This window comes from Artibeus jamaicensis, unplaced genomic scaffold, assembly GCF_021234435.1.
Source record: "Artibeus jamaicensis isolate MK-2021 breed Jamaican fruit bat unplaced genomic scaffold, CSHL_Jam_final contig_335, whole genome shotgun sequence".
Lineage (NCBI taxonomy): Eukaryota > Metazoa > Chordata > Mammalia > Chiroptera > Phyllostomidae > Artibeus > Artibeus jamaicensis.
The window spans coordinates 561,841-581,836 of NW_026521800.1; the positions used below are offsets into that span (position 1 = coordinate 561,841).

General features: G+C 39.8%; 1 protein-coding gene across 2 annotated transcripts in view; it reads left to right on the plus strand.

The window, feature by feature from the left end:
- Positions 1-19,996, plus strand: part of CDYL (chromodomain Y like) — a 140,212-nt gene that overhangs the window by 60,636 nt on the left and 59,580 nt on the right. For both annotated transcript variants that reach the window (XM_037167940.2, XM_037167942.2), the window contains exon 2: positions 4,307-4,973. In XM_037167940.2, the coding sequence (XP_037023835.1) occupies positions 4,307-4,973 (667 nt within the window). The remainder of the gene's footprint in view (positions 1-4,306; positions 4,974-19,996) is intronic.

The following is a 19,996-nucleotide window of genomic DNA, read 5'->3' on the forward strand; positions in this document are numbered from 1 at the left end:
TTGGTTGGGAAATGTCTACAGAACTCTTCTTCATACTGCCATGTCAGGAATGGAACTCTTGAGTTGATAGTTTTTCCTTCAGTGGCTTTCTCTTGGCCTTTATCATTGTAGCCCTGTATATAACATCATTTCCTTCCATCCTCTCCTCACTGGCTAAGTGTGTTTTCTATATATTGTGTTCTCTATTTTGTTTTTCTTTTTAAGTTTGACTGTGATCATCATTGGTATGATTTGTGCTGAACATCTTTCCTTCCAAAAATCTGAAGTTCTGATATATGCTGGTCAGAGGGTGCCTATGTGACCAGCCCTCAGTAAAAATCCTGGATACTGAGTCACTAATGAACTTCTCTGATAGACAACACTTTGCATGTGTTGTGATAACTCACTGCCACAGGAATGAAACACATTTTGTGTGTCTCCCCTGGGAGAGAACCCCATGTAAGCTTGTCCTTGGTTTCTTCCTAACTTGATCCAATGTAAGTTATCCCTTTGCTTATTTTGCTTACTATCCACTTGTAATCCATAGCCTGGGTGGGACTGTATGCTGAGTCCTTTTGAGTCTTCCTAGTCAATCATCAAACTTGGGGGTGCTCCCAACCTAACCAACTGTTGCTTTCCACTTGAATGGTGTAGAGTCTTCTGAGTACTTAAAGGAGTTGATGATATTGTTTTGGGGGCTCCCTCTTCCAAGTGACCCTTTTGTCTGTGATCTGTTCCTTAGATGTCTAGCTGCTCTGTCAACTCACTCAGCCCTCTGAGACTAAATCCTGTAAGACTCCACTTCCTGCCTGAATTCGACCAGCAGCAGAGTAGGGAGCACAGAAGTCAATGACAGAAGTAACTGTTTTAAGGGTTTGATCTCCTTGGTTTCAGGCTTTTGGTTTCTTTCTAGTGCTGTCAGATAGTTATGTTTATATCATTACTCTGTTTTTTTGCAGTAGAACTATCTGCTTGTTTTGTTTTTTTTTTAACTAGTTACCAAACTGTTCTGAGTAGTTAAGGCAGCCCTTTCTGTACTTTGTAGGTAACACAACTATCAAATGTCTAGTGAAAACTGGATCTTCCTCATCTAAGGAGATGTTGCTTTTCCAAAGTCCACCAGAATTCCTTGATACAAGCAGGGTTTTTATTTATTTTTTATAGTGATGCTCCGTTGTTCCAAATTACCTAGTCATTGGCAGAACACCAAAACCTGCGGGAAAACTTCCATTGTTTCTTTCAAACCATCGGTGTTTTCAAAGTTATCCTGGCAGCCTGCTTCCACTGCCCTGGGAGGAATCCGAGCAAGTATTGGTGATGATAAGCAGTGTGACAAATTATTCTTGCTGTGATTATTTTGCAAGTTTGATCTTTTTCTTGTAAACCAATATATTTACCTGCCTTACTCTGGTATATTTCACAGGCTGTTAGGTATTTTAATTGCAGCAATGACAGAGGTAGTCTTTCTTCCTTCTCTTACTGAGGTACTCTACCCAGGTTCGGTTTTTCCATTGATCTTCGTTCATGTGTTAACGGACCTTTTGTCCATGCTTTTCTTTCTGTCTTCTGCAACCCTGTAGCACATTTCAGCACATTTTCTGGGCTTAGAGAGAGATCGGACTGTGCTGTGAGGTAGGTAAAATGGGGGTTGGTGTTTGGAATGAGCCTTTTTTGATTAATTTCACTGCTCTGCAATCCATTGGAGGACTTTGTAATGTTACAAGGAAAGCCTGGTTTTACTTGTTTCACATTTTGGTTTTTTAGGTTGTGTTTTAGAAGGTAATTGTAACGAAAAGGATTTTGATCAGTTTTACTATGCCACTTAGTCAAAGAAGGCTGTTATGGTTTGGATTTGTGAGGATTTTATTCTACATTTGATTATGGGTAACATTGTAAAGTAGTACCTAGGTAATGTGGATGAGATTTCATGCCTTTCTTCATTTTACCTTGGTTATCTATAGTTCTGTACTTCAGTGAAGAGGGTTTTTTGGTATAAAATTCTTTGCATTGCAATTTCGTAACTAGAAGTGGATACCTGTATATGCACTTGTAGAGCTAGTGTTCATTGATACTCTTTTTCAGAAAGTTATATTGGCAGGAACAGGGAGAACTCAGGAGGAAGGAATAGAAGACCTAAAGATTTATTTGTGTCTGTCTTGTGGTTTTCCTCCCTCCCCGCTGCAGTTTCAGGAAATAATTTTAGGCTTCGAATTGAAGCCTAAAATTTGTTGAATTCAGGTGATACCTTTCTGTGGGAGATTAATTTACTTTACTGAGACCTGGAGTCAGCAGGATTTTATGTTTAAACTTTCAAAGGAAGGAGGACATTGTCCTTGAATTGGGAGTGAGGGGGTCCATGTCCCCAGTTTAGTCTGAAGTGGATACTAGAGGCCTGTGGTGGTTGATAATAGGTTTTTTTAAAGTCCAAAGTATAATATTTTATGATGCATAAAAGTAACAAAATCCTAATTTTAGTATCCACATATAGTTTGTATTCTTTTAATGCCACCTCATTTATGTGTTGTCTGTGGCTGCTTTCATGCTACAATGGCATAGTTGAGCCCCTGGTCTGATATTTCTGTTACTGCCTTCTTTTGCTGTCTAAACGAATTCCAGTCACGGAGTACACAGAAAACACAGCACATGTACCCATTGCAGCTGCTGAGCTGGTCCCCATTGTACCTCTTTTAGGTTTCTTGAGAGAGGGGCAGACTGGCAAGTAAAGGTTCTAAGGATATTGAAAAAGATACTCAGCTTCCTTCATCAGCCTCTGCTTCAGCTTTAGGGAAATAGGAGAAATGCAAAAGGGGTGCTCTGGTTTACAGTACTTAATATTTCTGGAATGAAAATTGACTTAGAAAGAAAATAAGTATTAAACATAATTTTACCTTGAGACAGTCTCATTACCCCTTATAGTTAAAACTTTTAAGTTATTTCTGCCATGAAATTGCTTTGCATGGCGTTTTCCAGAACTACTACTTTTACTTAAATTGAACTACTTTCACCCTTATACATAGCTCTTCACAAGCAAAGGAACAGGGTGGAGTTGGGGCAGGAGAGTCACTTTCAAAGCTCACTATGCTATATATTATGGACTCTGGACTTGCATGTGCAGATTTGACATTACTTAAAGACTCTGTGGAGATTTATTAGGTGTGAAATGTGCTGTCTGCTGAAAAAAGGCCTTTATTTATCCTTAATCTCTTTTGAATGGGAGCAGTAATGTGATTTAACTTGAGGCTTTTCTACAGTTAAGAGCTCTAATTCTCTATATTCCAGGAAGATACATTGGAGAGTTTTGAGGGTTTTTTTGAGAGTAGGAGAAATGATGGGCAGGAAGTATTCTCTGAGTGTCTATAGTTGTACTCAGCCTCTGTTGTTTTGGAACTAAATACACCATTATGTCATCTTATCTCACATCTAACTTTGCTAGAAATTTATCATGAACTGATGATGTTCATGATAACTGATGAGCTTAGATCTTTATGTCCTTTACTAAAGAGATGTATGAGTATAATCCTCTACTTAAAAAGTATGGAGGTACATGGTGCTATTGGGGAAGAAGGCCAATGGTTTTTATGTTAACTGGAGAGGTAATGAGATTCTAAATATTTCTTCACTAACATGGAGCGCATTATGTCAAATATATTTTGTTCATGTGAATCATAGAAGATTTCCCATTTATACTTAGGATATGAAAATAGAATTTGTCACTGTTATAACATGTTATGAAAGGTTGTAGTTTTATAAATTTGATACAGGATGTATTGATCATCAGATTCAAAAATCTAACCATTCTAGGCTATTTTATTACCAATAAAGCCTTATGTTTTCTGTGAGCTTTTTAATTTTAACCGAGTGCTTCTAAAGGCTTCTGGTGGTACCAACCATGTTTCTTTGGTAAGTCAGTTCCACATGTCAGAAGGCTCTTAGCCATTCATAAGTTGGTACATTTACCACAGCCAATTTCCTGCTTAAGTGCTTGCTGTTGATAATGTAAGGGTGACCAGGCAAAAGGCTATTAGTGATTAGTATTGTTCCAGTTGTGACTGAAAATTAACTCAGGTGGTCAGGGTTTAATGTAAAAATTTTAAAAGAACTGCCTTTGAATCATAAAAATATACTACCTAATGCACATCCACATATTCTGAGCTTAAAATTGGAAAAAATACAGATGTTCTTTTACTTTTCTATTTTCAGATGATTTGACTCAGGGAAGAGAAGATATTTTCATTCTTTATTTTGTTTTTTATTGTCTTTATGTTTTGTTATTAAGCTTATATTTTTTAGATACTATGTTTATACTTTTTCTTTTTTCTTATAACAGGTTGAAAGCATCGTTGACAAAAGGAAAAACAAAAAAGGGAAGACAGAGTATTTGGTTCGGTGGAAAGGCTATGACAGTGAGGATGACACTTGGGAACCAGAACAGCATCTTGTGAACTGTGAGGAATATATTCATGATTTTAACAGACGCCACACTGAAAAGCAGAAAGAAAGCACATTAACCAGAACGAATAGGACCTCTCCAAACAACGCTAGGAAGCAGATTTCCAGATCCACCAATAGCAATTTTTCTAAGACCACTCCAAAATCACTAGTGATTGGCAAAGACCACGAGTCCAAAAACAGTCAGTTATTTGCTGCCAGCCAGAAGTTCAGGAAAAACACAGCTCCATCTCTCTCGAACCGGAAGAATATGGACCTAGCAAAATCAGGTATAAAGATACTTGTGCCTAAGAGTCCCATTAAGAGCAGGACCACAGTGGACGGCTTTCAGAGTGAGAGCCCTGAGAAAATGGACCCTGTTGAACAGGGCCCGGAGGACACAGTGGCACCAGAAGTAGCAACCGAAAAGCCAGCTGGAGCTTTATTGAGCCCTGGTGCAGAGCGAGCTAGAATGGGGAGCAGGCCCCGAATACACCCACTAGTGCCTCAGGTGTCTGGCCCCGTGACTGCACCCATGGCCACAGGATTAGCCGTTAATGGAAAAGGTGAGTGTCCAGGGGAGCAGCTCAGTGGGCATCATCTCTGTCAACAGCCACAGACTATTAACATACCTGGTGATTTTTCAAAGGGGTGTCGGTACTCCCTATGTGTGTCTTCCCTGCTCTAGACAACAGGGAGTCTGCAGAATCTGTTTGCAACAGATGTCTACTGTAATATTTGAGAAATTTTTTCATCTTCTTTCTAGAAGCCTTTGGGATTTCTCTCATAATCAGCACTGGTGAGCTCTGTTTAATTTGCCGTACACAGACTTGATCCCATGTAAGTCAACTTTAGCACCACGTTGACTTGCTTTAAACACTTCTCACTTGAAATTGCTTGTGGTTGGTATTTTTACAGGAAGTTTCATTCTGAAGCCACCTACCATTATACATCTCAGACTCTGAATCTCATGTTAAGAATCAGTACTGATTAGAAGTCACAAAATTTTGCTAACCCATTTAAATAATTAGAAATGCCTTTCAGTGAGGTTTTACCTAGGAGAGCCTTGGGGACTTATATTTGTTTCTCTGGAAATAGTTAATTGTTTAGATCCCACTGTCCCTTTTTTTAGTCAGGAGTTTGTTCAGTGTGGATGGTGTTTTCTGTTTTATTTTTACTCTTGCTCCTGGATTCTGCACCTTAATTGGTTGTACCATGATCTCCTCATCTCTTAAGACAGCAAACCTGGGCATTAGATAGCTTCCTTCCCTCCACCTTTCCCATGTCGAGCTAGCCAGCAGTCTATATAGACTCTGTGAAGTGTTTCTCTGATACTTAGCCCCACTTAGCCTCCTTCACTGTAGACCCTGGTGATTTCTTACCTGCCATAGCTTTCTGAAGTGTTCTCCCTGCATCTTGCCTTTTAAGAGCTTGGATGGGCGGGGGATGGGAGGGTGGCAGTTGCCAATCTGATTGTACCACTGTTGCCTTAATTAGCAGATGTACTCCTAAATGTCTCTGCTCAGCCCTCACCTACCTTTCTTACTGTATCTCATCAAGGCACAGTACTCCTATGGTTCCTTTTGCTCAGAGCATCGTGCCTTCTCTGCTCCTTGTTCACCTCATGAACTCTGAACCTTCCTTCCAGTTGAAGATCCAGTAGTTCCTGTGTTGTGTCCTTTTATCTCTTATGCTCTTCCTGTTACAGATTGTCATTTTCTTTTTAACCTGTATGTGTCCCCCTCAATTAACACCTAGTAGATAATGTAAAGCAAAATGAAATGATTCTGATTTGTTTGGGGGAGCTGTTTTTCCTCTAAAGAGAAATATTCATCTAAGGCACTATAACCATCTAGATACGGTGAATCCAACAAGTTTTGCTGTAGGCCCTTCTGTAGCAGTGGACAGGGAAGCCGAAATGTGGGGCTTCCCTTTGAACATGAAATGACCGTATTGCTAGTGATTTTCATATACAGTTTACTCAAATGCTGCTCCTCTTTCCTACTCCAAAAGTTTCACCTTCGCCTGTGTAAAGGAACTTGCATAGAGCTGATTTACAGAATTGACTTCCCATATTGTTGAACTGCTTATGGATACAGTTTTCTCTTGTTGTGAATAATGGACCATAGAGGTTCAGAAGTAGAATAGACTTTATAAATCATGTAATATCATGCAGAGAGGGAAGTTGAGTCCAGAAAAAGTAATATTCGGGCAGAACTGAAGGCATAGAGATGGAATCAGAACATTTATAAATTTCTGTTCCTATGTTTTTTTCCAGCATTGCTTGCCACCTTCACCAGACAAAGAAACATATACTTTATTGATTATTTAGGGCCCGGCCCTGTGCTGGGCTCTAGTGTTACAAAGACTGGGCCATGCTGACTCTCTGGGGCAGGTGCCACAGCTTGTGGGCCACACAGTGCACCACTTTGTAGGACCTACAGGCTGATAATAGTTATTACACTTTATCGTATTTGCAAAAAATTAGCAGAATTATATTTCATGATGTGTGAAAATAAAAGGCTGATATTTGTGTTCATAAATAAAAGTTTTATTGAAACACAATCTAGATCATTATGGTGTATGGCTGCTCTAAAACCACAGGGAATAGAGTTCAATCATTGTGACAAAGACCTTATAGCCTGCAGAGCTGAAAACTTTGATAATCTGATTCCATACAGAAAAAGTTTGCTAACTTCTAGAAAGTCACAAACCTGGGACAGTATTTTGTGGGGGTGGGGGACAAGGAGACAAAAAAGGCTTTAGAAGGTATGTGGTTCCCCTTTGATTGTCAACAAAAGTTGTATGTGCCTACCTTTTTGTGGAGGAGGCATGGTTTGCCAAGGTTTTTTGACCATTAAGTTTTTCAGATTTTTTTTTAAAATCACACTTATGCTGGATTGGCTGCCCTCAGCAAAAGCCTTCAGTTTTCTATATAAATAAGGGTACTAGCTTCTATTTAAATAAGAAGCTGGTGACTTCCTTGTTTTATTAATCTCCCCATTTCAAAAAATTAAATGTTCTTAAGCATAAAATCTTAAATTATTTTATCCTGCTCCATAGAGTTAGGTATTTGGGGTTGTAGTAACACCATTTCCAAGGCCCTCATGACTGCCTTTCTATCCGGGCCTTGAGTTCCATATTCGGTACTGTTCACTTACACGAGAAGAAGCTTAGTAGCCACTTCCTAGTAGCCTAAGAATCTTTTTAGGACCATGGCGAATGACATCCCCCATGGCCATAATATAAATCAGGTTTGCCGATTAAGAAAAAAACAGTACCTCCACCCCCAGGAGCCTGCAGTGCAGTGTGTCCTTTCCAAAAGAAATACAATGGCAAAAACAAAAGGTGTCTTAGACAACTTAGCCATCTACCAAAGTCCTTTGCTGCCCTTCACCCTTTTCCCTTTGTAAGAAGTTACTTTTGGTCCCTCCATGGGAGTGTATACTCCAAGAAGGGATTTTTGTTTTGCCAGGGCTAAATCTTACTGTGTCCAGAGTGGCACCTGCACATAGTAGGTGCTCTACAAATGTTTATGGAGGGGATGATTCTAGTGCTCACTAAAGACAAGGTGCTCTGTTAAGACAAGGATGGTAATGAGTCTTTCTAGCCTTATCACTGGGTCACATTAAATGGGAGAGGAAAACTATTGAAATGACAAGATATATAAACCAGAAGCACAGAAACATTTCAGAAAACCTCTTACTCATTCTCAGGGTATATCATTCCTGAATGACAATATGCAGTATAAAGCTGTGTTGGTCTACACTCACACATTTTAAAGCATTTGTTTGGTTTTACTTTCAATAATAATTTTAGAGATAAGAAAACTAATCAGTTTTTCAAAAATTAATTGAAGCACATTACAGCATCATTGAGAAATGAACCGTCTATTTAAAATATTAATCACGTGTATGAGAAATTTTTTTGCCACCAAACAGAACAGACACTTAAATATCTGTTAACTAAAGAGTAAATGTTTCTGGAGAATTTTAACACACATGATTACTTTCACAGAATAACCATATGTGCATAACTTAGGTGATACAGCTATCTTCTGTGTTCTTTGACTCGCCTAAAAAATTAATCCTACAAAACAAACATTTTTATGTTTTTATTTTTTACTTTAAATCTTCAAACAAATCCAGTTTAATATATTTGAGATAGATTGAGATACTTCATTAATGACAACTATATTAATACAGTCCCTTATTTTTCCTTATTCTTAAGTAGTATAGGTAAGAGAGCTCTGTCCAAGAGCTCTCTTAGAGAGGATGCAAAGATATAAACAACTATTGTTTTTACGTACTATGTATGACTTGCATTTTGTACATAATGTGGAGATTTTGAATTGGGAATGTCAAGTTTAATATGAAAAGGTTTTTGTTGTTTTGTTTTTTATTTTTATTTATTTATTTATTTTTTCATAAAAACCCTTGGAAGTAAGGATTTTAAAATTCAAACATCAAACAGGTACCCAGTGAGAACATGCAACCCAGGCTCAGAAGCCACACCTTGGCCTGAGGTAGCAGCAGGGTGGTGGTCAGGCTCTTCTTTCAGAGGGCTCTGCAAGGAAGAATGGCTTGGGCTACGTGTTGGTGATCTCCTTCCTTAGGGTGCAGGTACTCAGAAGAAGCTGACACTGTGTTTCATTTTCTCCTTTCGTGGGCCGTAATTTTTTGGTCCAAGGCTTGATGGTCCAAAGCTCTTCTTCAGCTGTTTATAATCCCCCAGTGACACACTTGGCTGAGTTGTATTCATGGACAAGTGCCCACCAGATATGTTTTTGTGGGCAGTAGTTCGCATATCACTCTTCTCAAATTCAGAACATACTTGTATTTTTCTACTAAACCAAGCAGTATCCCCTTTACCAATTCTGAGGAGTGTTTAGCAAGGTTTTATAATTTCGTTGTTTTGCATTTTCTACTCTATTTCTCCTGGCTTGCAGCTATCTTGCATCCTATAACTGAAGTGCTGTGTCCACCATGCCTGGGAGCTGCCCTACCAAAACAATTGCTTTTAAAAATTAGATTATCTGAACTTTGTTCTTTTGTGAGTTCAAATATTGATCACCATTCAACAATTAAAACATTTAAGAAAATACTATTAGCACTCTTTAAAAAAGGAGGTGTGGGTTAAACCTTACCATTGTTATCCGATAGGGTTGGCTGCTGGATATTAAGTCAAAGCCAGTGGATCGAGGAGGAAAATGAATACCTTGAACACAGCACATAAGACCTCCTGCTCTCCATGCCATGCATGAGCCTTTCAACTGAAAAAAGCCCTAGGAGAGATTGTTTAAAAGAAAAAAACTTACCTCCTTCGGAGGGACCTATAGTGTAAATTTTTCTCCATAAGAATATGAAACATGGTCTCTGTCTCACTCCTTTTGAAATTTTAAACTTGATTCTTAATTTTTTTGATAGAATTTCAAATATAGGTACAGGAAGTAGAAGTTCACCCCAGGAAATGTTAAAAGGACAGGAGACTAGTGCCCAGAGGCAGTAGCTGTTCAGCAGGGACATTTGAAGTCATGGTATGTTAACTGTGTATTGTAGGAAGGCTTGATCAGAAAGATTTAAATTTGAAACCAACAAACATTTGTTGACACTTCTTATAATATAACAGGTCCTGTGCTAGAGATTTCCACATGTATTATCTTACAAGGAACAAGTGTACTTACACATAAAAAGATTACAGAAGCTAAACCTGAACCACAGCGGAATAAACTTTTGGACAACCTGCCTACACTTTCTTAGCATTTAATAGGTAGCCTCAGGCTGAATGAGGTGCTTGCCCAGACAAAATTGTTCCTTCGTTTTCTCCTTGAGATAAGCTCAGTGGTCATGGAACCTGAGGGTGCTCTAGAATCTAGTACAGTTTTAGGCACAAAGCCCCATAGAAAATATATTCTTGTCCAGCAGCTGCCATGTGTTTATTTTAAAACTTAACAACATGCTAATCATTTAAGGCCAAAGTCTTTAAAAGGGGGTATTTTCATTTGCCACTTGCTGAAGACCCCCACTCTTTTCTTAGGATATGGACCATTGATTGGACTTTGGTTTTGTGTGAAGCACACCCATAATGCATCATCTACTAATTCTGGTTTGGATGTATCTAAAGTGATGCTTACAAATCTGAGTGCACAGTTTTAGAATTTTTCTCATTTCCTCACTTGTGTCTGATTTGACAATGACTTAACCTTTGGAGCCTTTCCGAAGTATTAGATACAGGTTTTGTAGAAGCATTCGCTTGTCTTTTGTAATCATACCTCCTGTGTATGTAAAAACAAATTAAATGTGATAACAAGTTCAACTGGCCTAAGAAGTTTAGGGAGAAAAAAAACAGCCATCTCTTGAAGGAGCCTGTATACTGGCTCTGTGGAGCCTAGGCCTGAATGCTGACCTCTGTTCTGTGCTGCTTCTGGGATAATTGCCCCACTCTTGCACTTTAAGGGTTTTATAGTTTGTTCAAGGATAATTAGGACTCAGCAGTGTTGACCCATCAAGCCCACTTCAGAGTCATCGTGATAGTTTAATTTTTGCTTTAACTTTCTACTTTTCCCCCCTATACCTATGGTGCCCACGCCAACAGCACCAGCAGCATCTGTGACCTGTCAGAAACACATTTCCAGGCCCCACTCTCACCTCCTGGATTGCTGTCTCAGGTGGACCCAGCAGTCTGTTTAACAAACCCTCCAGTGGCTCTGATGCTCATCAGGTTTAATAACTACCATCCTATCAATGCTGTGTTGTAAAAGTTTATAGTTTTATAGAGCAATTTGAGCAATAAATATAAAGTAACTATTAAATTTTCCTGTTACAGTATATTTTAGATGCTTATAGTTAGGAATATTTAATTCCTGTACTCTCCAGATTGTTTAGCCTTAGCATAGTTTGATTTAAAATTATCTTTATGCATTTGTATTGGTTTCAATGAATAGTTTAATAATTAAAAAATTTAAGGAACAGAAGAACATTATAAAATAATTAAAACATCTGAGAGAAAAAGAAAGGTAAACTCACAACAAGCCCCTCCTCTGTAGAGATAACCACCACTAACAGTTTTTCCCTGAAATTGGATAAATGTGCACATCTGTTAAATATGGGGGTCTGTCAGAAGTAACACCTGCTTGAGGGTCGTTAGTAGGATAACAATAAGGGTGTAATAATATGTAGTTTTATTTTGAATATTTCACCTAAAATGTCATGGTGTGCTGGAGTGCATGGTGTGCTATAGAGTGTGACACTCTAATAAAAGAATTTGGGGGGGGGGAAGATGGGTGTTAGTTGTGCCAGACACTGTATATCGTGGGCTCATACTTGTAGAACAAACAGTAGTTCTACAACTTGTTTTGTTGTTCTTGTTGTTGTTATTTTTTTAAATTTTTTTATTGATTATGCTGTTACAGTTGTTCTATTCCCCCCTTCATTCCCCTCCACCCCACTCCCCCATCCCCACCATTACCCCCCCCTTAGTTTATTACCATGTGTCTCAAGTCCTTTAGATTCTATATTTCCCATGCTATTCTTGCCCCCCCATCTATTTTCTATCTACTGTCTATGCTACTTATTTTCTGTACCTTCTCCCCCCTTCTCCTCCTCCCACTCCCCTGTTGCTAACCCTCCTTGAGATCTTCATTTCTATGTTTCCACTCCTGATCTAGCTGTCCTTTTAGTTTGCTTTTGTTTTAGGTATGGTTGTTAATAACTGTGAGTTTGTTGTCCTTTCACTGTTCATGTTTCTTTAACTTCTTTTTTCTTAGATAAGCCCCTTTAACATTTCATATAATAAGGGCTTGGTGATGATGAACTCCTTGAATTTGATCTTATCTGAGAAGCACCTTATCTGTCCTTCCATTCTAAATGAAAGTTTTGTTGGATAGAGCAATCTTGGTTGTAGGTCTTTGGATTTCATGACTTGGAATACCTCTTTCCAGCCCTTTCTTGCCTGTAAGGTCTCTTTGGAGAAATCTGCTGACAGTCTGATGGGAACTCCTTTGTAGGTGACTGTCCCCTTATCTCTTGCTGCTTCTAGGATTCTCTCCTTCATTTTAATTTTGGCTAATGTAATGATGATGTGCCTTGGTGTGTTCCTTCTTGGGTCCAACTTCTTTGGGACTCTCTGAGCTTCCTGGATTTCTTGGAAGTCTATTTCCTTTGCCAGATTGGGGAAATTCTCCTTTATTATTTGTTCAAATAAGTTTTCCACTGGTGGCTGTTCCTTTCCCCCTTCTGGTACCCCTATAATTCGGATGTTGGAGCGTTTAAAGATGTCCTGGAGGTTCCTGAGACTCTCCTCATTTCTTTGAATTCTTGCTTCCTGACTCTTTTCTGTTTGGCCATTATTTGCTTTCTTCTGGTCCACTCCATTGATTTGAGTCCCAGTTTCCTTTTCATTGCTATTGGTGTCCTGTGCAATTCCATTCATTTCAATTAGTTTCGCCTTCATATATTTGTCTAATTTGTGGCTATAATCAACCAGTTCTGTGAGGATCCTGATGACCAGTGTTTTAAACTGTGCGTCTGAAAGTTTTGCCATTTCTTCATTGCTTAGATCTATGGGCTCTGGGGCTTTGAGTTCTTGCGACATTTTTGGTCTGTTCTGGCCCTTTAAGTGTGAGAAGTGGTGCCTTGGACTCCCAGGTCGCTGGGTTGTGACGCTGTATGTGGGGGTGTGGTCAGAGCGGGGAAATGGCGACCCCCCTCTGCTGTTTCTCACAGCTGGGTGAGGATTAGCGTCTTAGGTGGTTCACCTGGGCCAGGCCACTCAGAGTCACTGGGTTATGACGCTGCATGTGGAGGTGGGGTCAGAGCGGGGAAATGGCGGCACCCTCCACTGCCGCTTGCCGAGGGGACCCGCGGCCCCGGTCCAACTGCCCACTCCCTCGCCTGTCCGCCCGCGCACAAATGCGCGACCACAGTCAACACGCAGCACCGCGCCCCCGCTCTCTCCCCCGAGGTCGCTCGCTAGGTCCAACCCTGCGCCTGGATTCCCGCGCCTGGATTCCGCGTGCCTGAGTCCATCTGACCGAGTTTTCCTGTGCAGTCCCGCTTCACCAGCCGCTGGTTTCGCCCCTTACTGGTCAGGCTGAAGAATTTGTTGTTAACGGACTTCCGAAAAGTTCAATTTTCCGTGTTCTGGCTGTGTTTTCTGTTGCTAATATTTAGTTGTCTCTAAACTTGGTTGTGTGAGAAGGCACGGCACATCCACCTATGCCTCCATCGTGGCGGAAGTCTGTTGTTGTTATTTTAATGTTATAATACATCTTGGACATACTTTCATATCCACACCAACAGCTGTCAATGATTTAGTGTCATTGTTTCTCAGCAGGGGGTGCTTTGGCATTTGGGTCTGTATACCTCCCCAAGAGTCTGGTCCTGTCATTGAGATGCTAATAATGGCCATTTTAGACTTTTTTTTATATACTTATCCTCTTTGACATAGTATTTACCCTTTTCACTTAACATCATGTCTTAGAGAACTTTAATTTTTAGATTCAAATTCATACCTCAGTTTTGAAATTTTAAATTTGATTTTTAATTTTTTTATGCAATTTCAAATTTAGGGGGAGTTGTGAGACCAATATGAAAAAACATATATTCTTTATCCATATTCACTAGTTGTGTTTACATTTAGTTTCATTTAGTATCTCCTCTTTTTTTCTTCCTCCTCCCTGTATATGTATATTTATATACACATACACAATATGTATATTCATGTACATTTTTTCCTGAACCTTTTGAGCTAGTTGGTGACTTGCTGTTGCAAATAAGAGTAAATGTAAGGACTATAATTGATTTCAGATTTTTATAGATGCTGCCAAATTGCTTTCTAAGCAAGCTGTGAGATTGTAAGTGCTTGTTAACTTATTCTTAATCAACTTTTAAATAACTGCTAGGTGAGAAGGTAGGAAAAAATGCTATCTCATTGTTTTAATTTTAAAACATTCAAAATTTGTTTTCACAGGTTATATTTGTCTGCATTTATTTTCCTGTTAATTTCTTTTACATATCCTTTGCCTGTTTGGGTGGAGAGGAGGAATTTGACTTTTTCAAAATGTGACAGCTTCATGAATGCGCATATTACCATTGGTCAGAGACCACACTGATCTCTTCATGTGTGAGCTATCATGTGCTAACCACTAAAGGGAGCATTTCAGAGAGGTCATTGACTTTTGGTCCTCCTGGCACACATTCAAAGACTAAGACTTTTATGCCAGGGGTCAGAATGAATAGAGCCATCTAATCTCTCTCTTAAGGGATATTTACAACAGTTTGATGAGAAAACTTGAAATTAATTTGCTATAATTTTGTGATTACAGCTCAGTTTTGATTATACCAAAGTGTATTTAATTAACTTTGAGTTTTATAATTTAAAAGGAATTTGGATTCTTAATCTGCAGCAGGGTATTGGTCTTCTAGAATATTCCTCGCATGACATCCTGTGTTTTGGGATAAGAGCAGTTACACACACAGTGTATATATAGGCCATCCAGTCTGAGTTCTAAGGTGTTGGTCTGTTGTCTTTGTTTTGTCTCAAGTTCCTCTAACATTCTTCTTCCTCTTTCAGAGAATGCTTGTTTTATAGATGAGGTGAGATAAACTTCATCCAAACTCTAGTTCTTTAAGGGAAATTTCAGGGCTGTTGACAATAGAAATGGAAATACCAACTGCTGTCAATGGTCTTGGCAGAACTGAAATTACTAAGTCCATTTAAAATATAATAGTGCTTTCCTAAGTTACAGAATATCCTAAGTGCTAAATATTCATAGTTGGAATAGTAGTAATTTCCAGTTATTATCATGTTTCAGCTTTTTGGTGGTCCTTGAAGACTATATAATCCTCATCTCATACCACACTTGTGCCCTGGATGTTCGTCACCATGAGAATGAACTTCATATTTGTCTTTTCACTTCCTCTTTTTTAAATCTAAGTTGGGTGCTCTTCCAAGTCAGTTACACTAAGTAAAAATGAAGAAGAGGTATTTAAAAACTAAGATCATCCATCAGAAACCTCTTGAAACAAGACACTAAGGAGTCACATTTTCCAAGGTGCTTTTATTTGCTTAGAGAAGTCTTAACCAAAGTGGCTTGGTTACCTGGGCTGGAGGGATGAGAGCTGATTCCCCAGAGGAATCTCTGAGAAAGTAAATCCTGGTGGAAGAAATGCAGAGAAAGATTCAGAACAAATGGACAAACAGTACATGGTAAAGTGGGAAAGCACTGTGGAAAACATTTTAATCTTCTTTAGATTCTTCTACATTGTCTAGTCGAGTTTATATGTATTTGGTATTAACATTTTTGTGGGAATGAATGAGTTGCTGAAGGAATTTCTGTTAATTTTACTTTCATTTTCAGTCTTTTCTAAAAAGAGTAAGAGTGAAAAGGAAACGATTTTGCGGGGTAGTTGTGAGAAGTTGTTAAGGAAACGAGCTGGGGCAAGTTTTGAGCTTTCATGCAAATGGAATGATGATGTGATTCTTTGAGCTGGAAAAACTGAAGTAAACATCTGTAGATTAATGGTGCAGAAAATCTTTTAAAAATATCAGTGAATAATGTTGCTGTGTGACAATATCCAGGAGGCAGCTTTATAGATAATAGATAATAGATAATAACTAGGGCCCCTCACCCAGATTATTTACTGTAGAGCTTAGTGTTGCCAGTTTCAGAGCAGCAGAGCCTTTCCACTGTCCTGGGCTCTGGACATTTTGAAACAAAGTGACCTCAGTGTATGATTCTGTGCATTTTCTTACTGTTACACCCAAGCTACTGCGTGTGAAGCCTTTTCCTATAAGTTTTCCCAATTTGACTGGCTTCCTTCCCCTTCTGATTCTTCCCCTTAGTAGTACACCAGTAGTGTTTATAGCTGTATCTTCATCAAATTCTCCATCATTCTTAACCCCCTGAAAGAAGATTGCCTATTCACCTTCTTGCCCTCACTGAAGTGGGAAACCTGTTCTGCGGGCCACCTTCCCTCACAGCTTCTGGAGTAGAGAGTGCTCATCTGGCAGTGGGGGAAGTAAAGACTTGTGCTTGTAAGTCACCCTGTGACAACTTCATACCAGCTCTCAACATAAACACAGTAAATAGTGTTTATTGTTCCCCTGAATCGTGCTAGATTCATTACATCCATCTGTTTCAAGTCACCACACCCAGTACTGTTCTTGAATACCGATTTTACTGATAAAGAATGCTAGGCTGAAGGAAGTGAAGAGACTGCAGTTCATTAGCTCCTTTTCCTCAGGGTTCTACTTCTAAAAAAAAGTCTTTCACTTTCCTTTTCTCACTTTCCTTTTAGATGGAACTTCTGGAGAATATCATCCACAGTTGTTTGCTCTTTACCTTTCCCCACTCAACTTTTCAGTCTGGTTCCTGTCTTATATCTCTCCACAACTGTTTAGTTCCTTGGCCACTGATCAACTCCCAGCTACATGTATTATAATTCGTTTTGTGTTTTTGTTTTGTTTTTATTTTTAATTGTGCTAACAAGCACAAACATTAAGTTTATCATCTTAAACATTTTAAGTGTATAATTGATAATGTTAAATATATTCACTTTGTCGTGCCACAGATCTAGGAGTTTTTCATTTTATAAAGCTGAAACTCTGTATCTATTAAACACTGATGCTCCCTTCCCACCCCCTAAACCCATGGCAGTCATCATTCTACTTTGTTTGAGTGATTTTCTACCACATTTTCCTTACTAGTTCATTTTTTGATAAATATTGGGGTTGCTTCCACCTCTTGGCTATTGTGAGTATGCTACAGTGAATATGGGTGTACAGATATCTCCTTGAGATTCTGCTTTGAATGCTTTTTGGACAGCTACCTAGAAGTGGAATTGCTGGATCATATGTAGTTCAGTGTTTCATTTTTTTGAGGAACCTTCATACTGTTTTCAATAGCAGTTACACCACTTTACATTCCTGTGAACAGTTCATAAGGATTCTAATTTCCCCACATACTCACCAATACTTCTTGTTTTCATATTTGTTTTTAAATACTTGTTTGTGGAATACTGTTACTCTTTGTTCACCTTTTACCTTTCTGGCTATTATCTTTTACTTTTCTTAAGCTAAAGCAGCAGAAGAGATGATTTATTATTCATGTGTTACATTCAGCCATAACAGAGAACAGAACTAGTCCAGAATGTTACAGGTCCAGGGCAAAGGACCAAAAGGAACTGTGTTGGTATGAGCAAGGTGAGTCTCTCTCCAAGGTGGTTGCAGCAGTCAAATGGCAGTAGATGTTCTAAGATTAAAGTTGTATTGAGAAGTTCTAGACAGCAGGCATGAAACCAACAATTTGTACGTGTCCCTGGCCCCTGGCTTTTCTTATTTCTGCTTCCATGCCTTGCATGGGTTTACTAGGATCTCTACCTCACCTTTCTTTTGCACTTTAGCCTAGTCATTTGCTTCTTCCCCCACTTGATTCTCATGGCACAGAAGTTTGTAAGAAGATGGCACTAAGGCCAAGGTGGTTTTTCTTTTCAGTTCCCTTCGTGGCTGTTTTTCTGTCATCCCTTAAGTGGCACAGTTCCTAAGACTGCTTATCATGGCACCCATATACAGAAGGATGTTTGTTTGGTGCTCTGGGTCAAGGAAACACTTTATCAAAGCAGCTGCTAGGGTCAGGGGCCACCCCACCTAAGCACTCAGGGGCCTCCTTCTCCTGTTCCCAGGCCCCTTCTCTACTTGCACATATCCTATTAAGTGCAGTTGGCATAGCCCTCTTTACTGGTGGCTCCCCAGTGTACAAGGAACTTTTTGAGAATAAGACCCAGGACTTTCATCCTCATTTTTTGATTACCGCCCCTGGTAGGTGGCCCCTAAATGTGTGGAGTGGGTAAAATCATTTTCTTTCTTCGTGGTTCATCCAAACAGGACTTTCCATAATTTCCATAATTCTACTGAAAATTAATACAGTATTGTTTTATCTGGGCAAAATCTAGTAACAAATTTATTCAACCTCAGCAAACAAATCCATCAATAAAAGCACTTGTCTGGCTTTAAAATGAGCATAGCTGCTTGCCATTATCTGGGTGCTAAGGATAGAAGGCAGCTTCTATTTGCTTCCTCCCAAGGAGTCTGGTTCCAGTGGGGCCCTCGGCTCACCTCACCTCACCTCTCTCACTCACTCTCCGTGGTTTTGGCCTCTGCAATTGGCTGTGCTTGATTGGTTTACTGGGCTTCAAGCACAGTTGTTGGCCCCTGATTAACTATCTTCAGTAACTCCTAAATTTCTAAAGCGATTTCTCCTCTAGTTTTAAGACATGTTTTAAACATTGTTTTTAGCCCCTGACCCTTGTGGCTCAGTGGATTGGGCGTCATCTCAAAAGCAAAATGATGCTACTTCAATTCCCAGGCAGGGCACATGCCTGAGTTGTGGACCAGGTTCCAGGTTGGGGTGTGCAAGAGGTAAGTTTGATCAGTGTTTCTTTTACACCTCACTTTTCTTTTCAGGCTGAGTATGTTAACATGCCACACCAACAATCAACCACCTCTGTACAGGGAAACTTCTGGAACTTCATGCCTCTGAATTATACACTTAGTAAACAATTTACTGTGTTCCAAGCTCTGTGCTGGATACTAAGAGTTCAAAGCTCAGTAGAATACAGCCCCTGGCTCATAGCTTGATTGGACAGGTGTTTATGAAATTGCCCGTTTCTGACTATAGAGGCCCATTTGAATGGCATTGTAGTTGACAGAGTCAAGGGAGGGATGGTCCAGAATAGATGGAACCATGCCATGCTCACCATGGTGTTGAAAGTTCACCATTCCTTAAAGCAAGAGCAGTATACCAGACTGTTGATAAGAAGATTATGATAAACTAATCCTTGTGCAGATCTGCTCTTGCTGCAATGATGGCATCTAATAAGATAAAACTCTATTAAAAAATAATTAGGGACTTCCGCCAAGATGGAGGCATAGGTGGGAAGCACTGCGCCTTCTCACACAACCAAGTTTAAAAACAACAAAGTTTTAGGAACAAAACCACAGTTTTAGCAGCCAAACCACAGAAAATTGAACTACATGGAAGTCTGACAACGAACCCTTCAGCCAAACTGGTAAGAGGGGCAGAGCCAGCAGTAGAGCAGGGTCCAGCAGGAAGGGTCCACCAGACCTACCCGGGCACGCAATCCAGGCGCTCAACCCAGGTGCTCCAGCGGCTGTAGGCGGATCCCAGGTGTGGAGTAGCGGGCGGACCCACTGAGGGTGCAAGGTGGTGGGCTCACTGAGGGCTGACCAAAGTCACACAGTTGAGTGCAGATAAACCAGTGAAGAAGCGAAGTGGTGAGACAGACCGTGCAGGCCCCAGTGGCGGAAAGTGGCAGAGGGGACCACCATTGTCCCTCTCTGACCCGGCCCCCACATACAGCATCACAAACCAGCGACCTGGGTGGCCCCACCCTGGTGAACACCTCCTCCTACAGAACAGGCATGAACAGATCAAAACATGGCTCAAGAACAACTCAGAGCTCAGAGCCGATAAATGATGAAGAAACAGCCAAACTTTCAGATGCACAGTTCAAAACACTGGTGATCAGGATCCTCACAGAACTGGTTGATTTTAGTCACAAATTAGAGG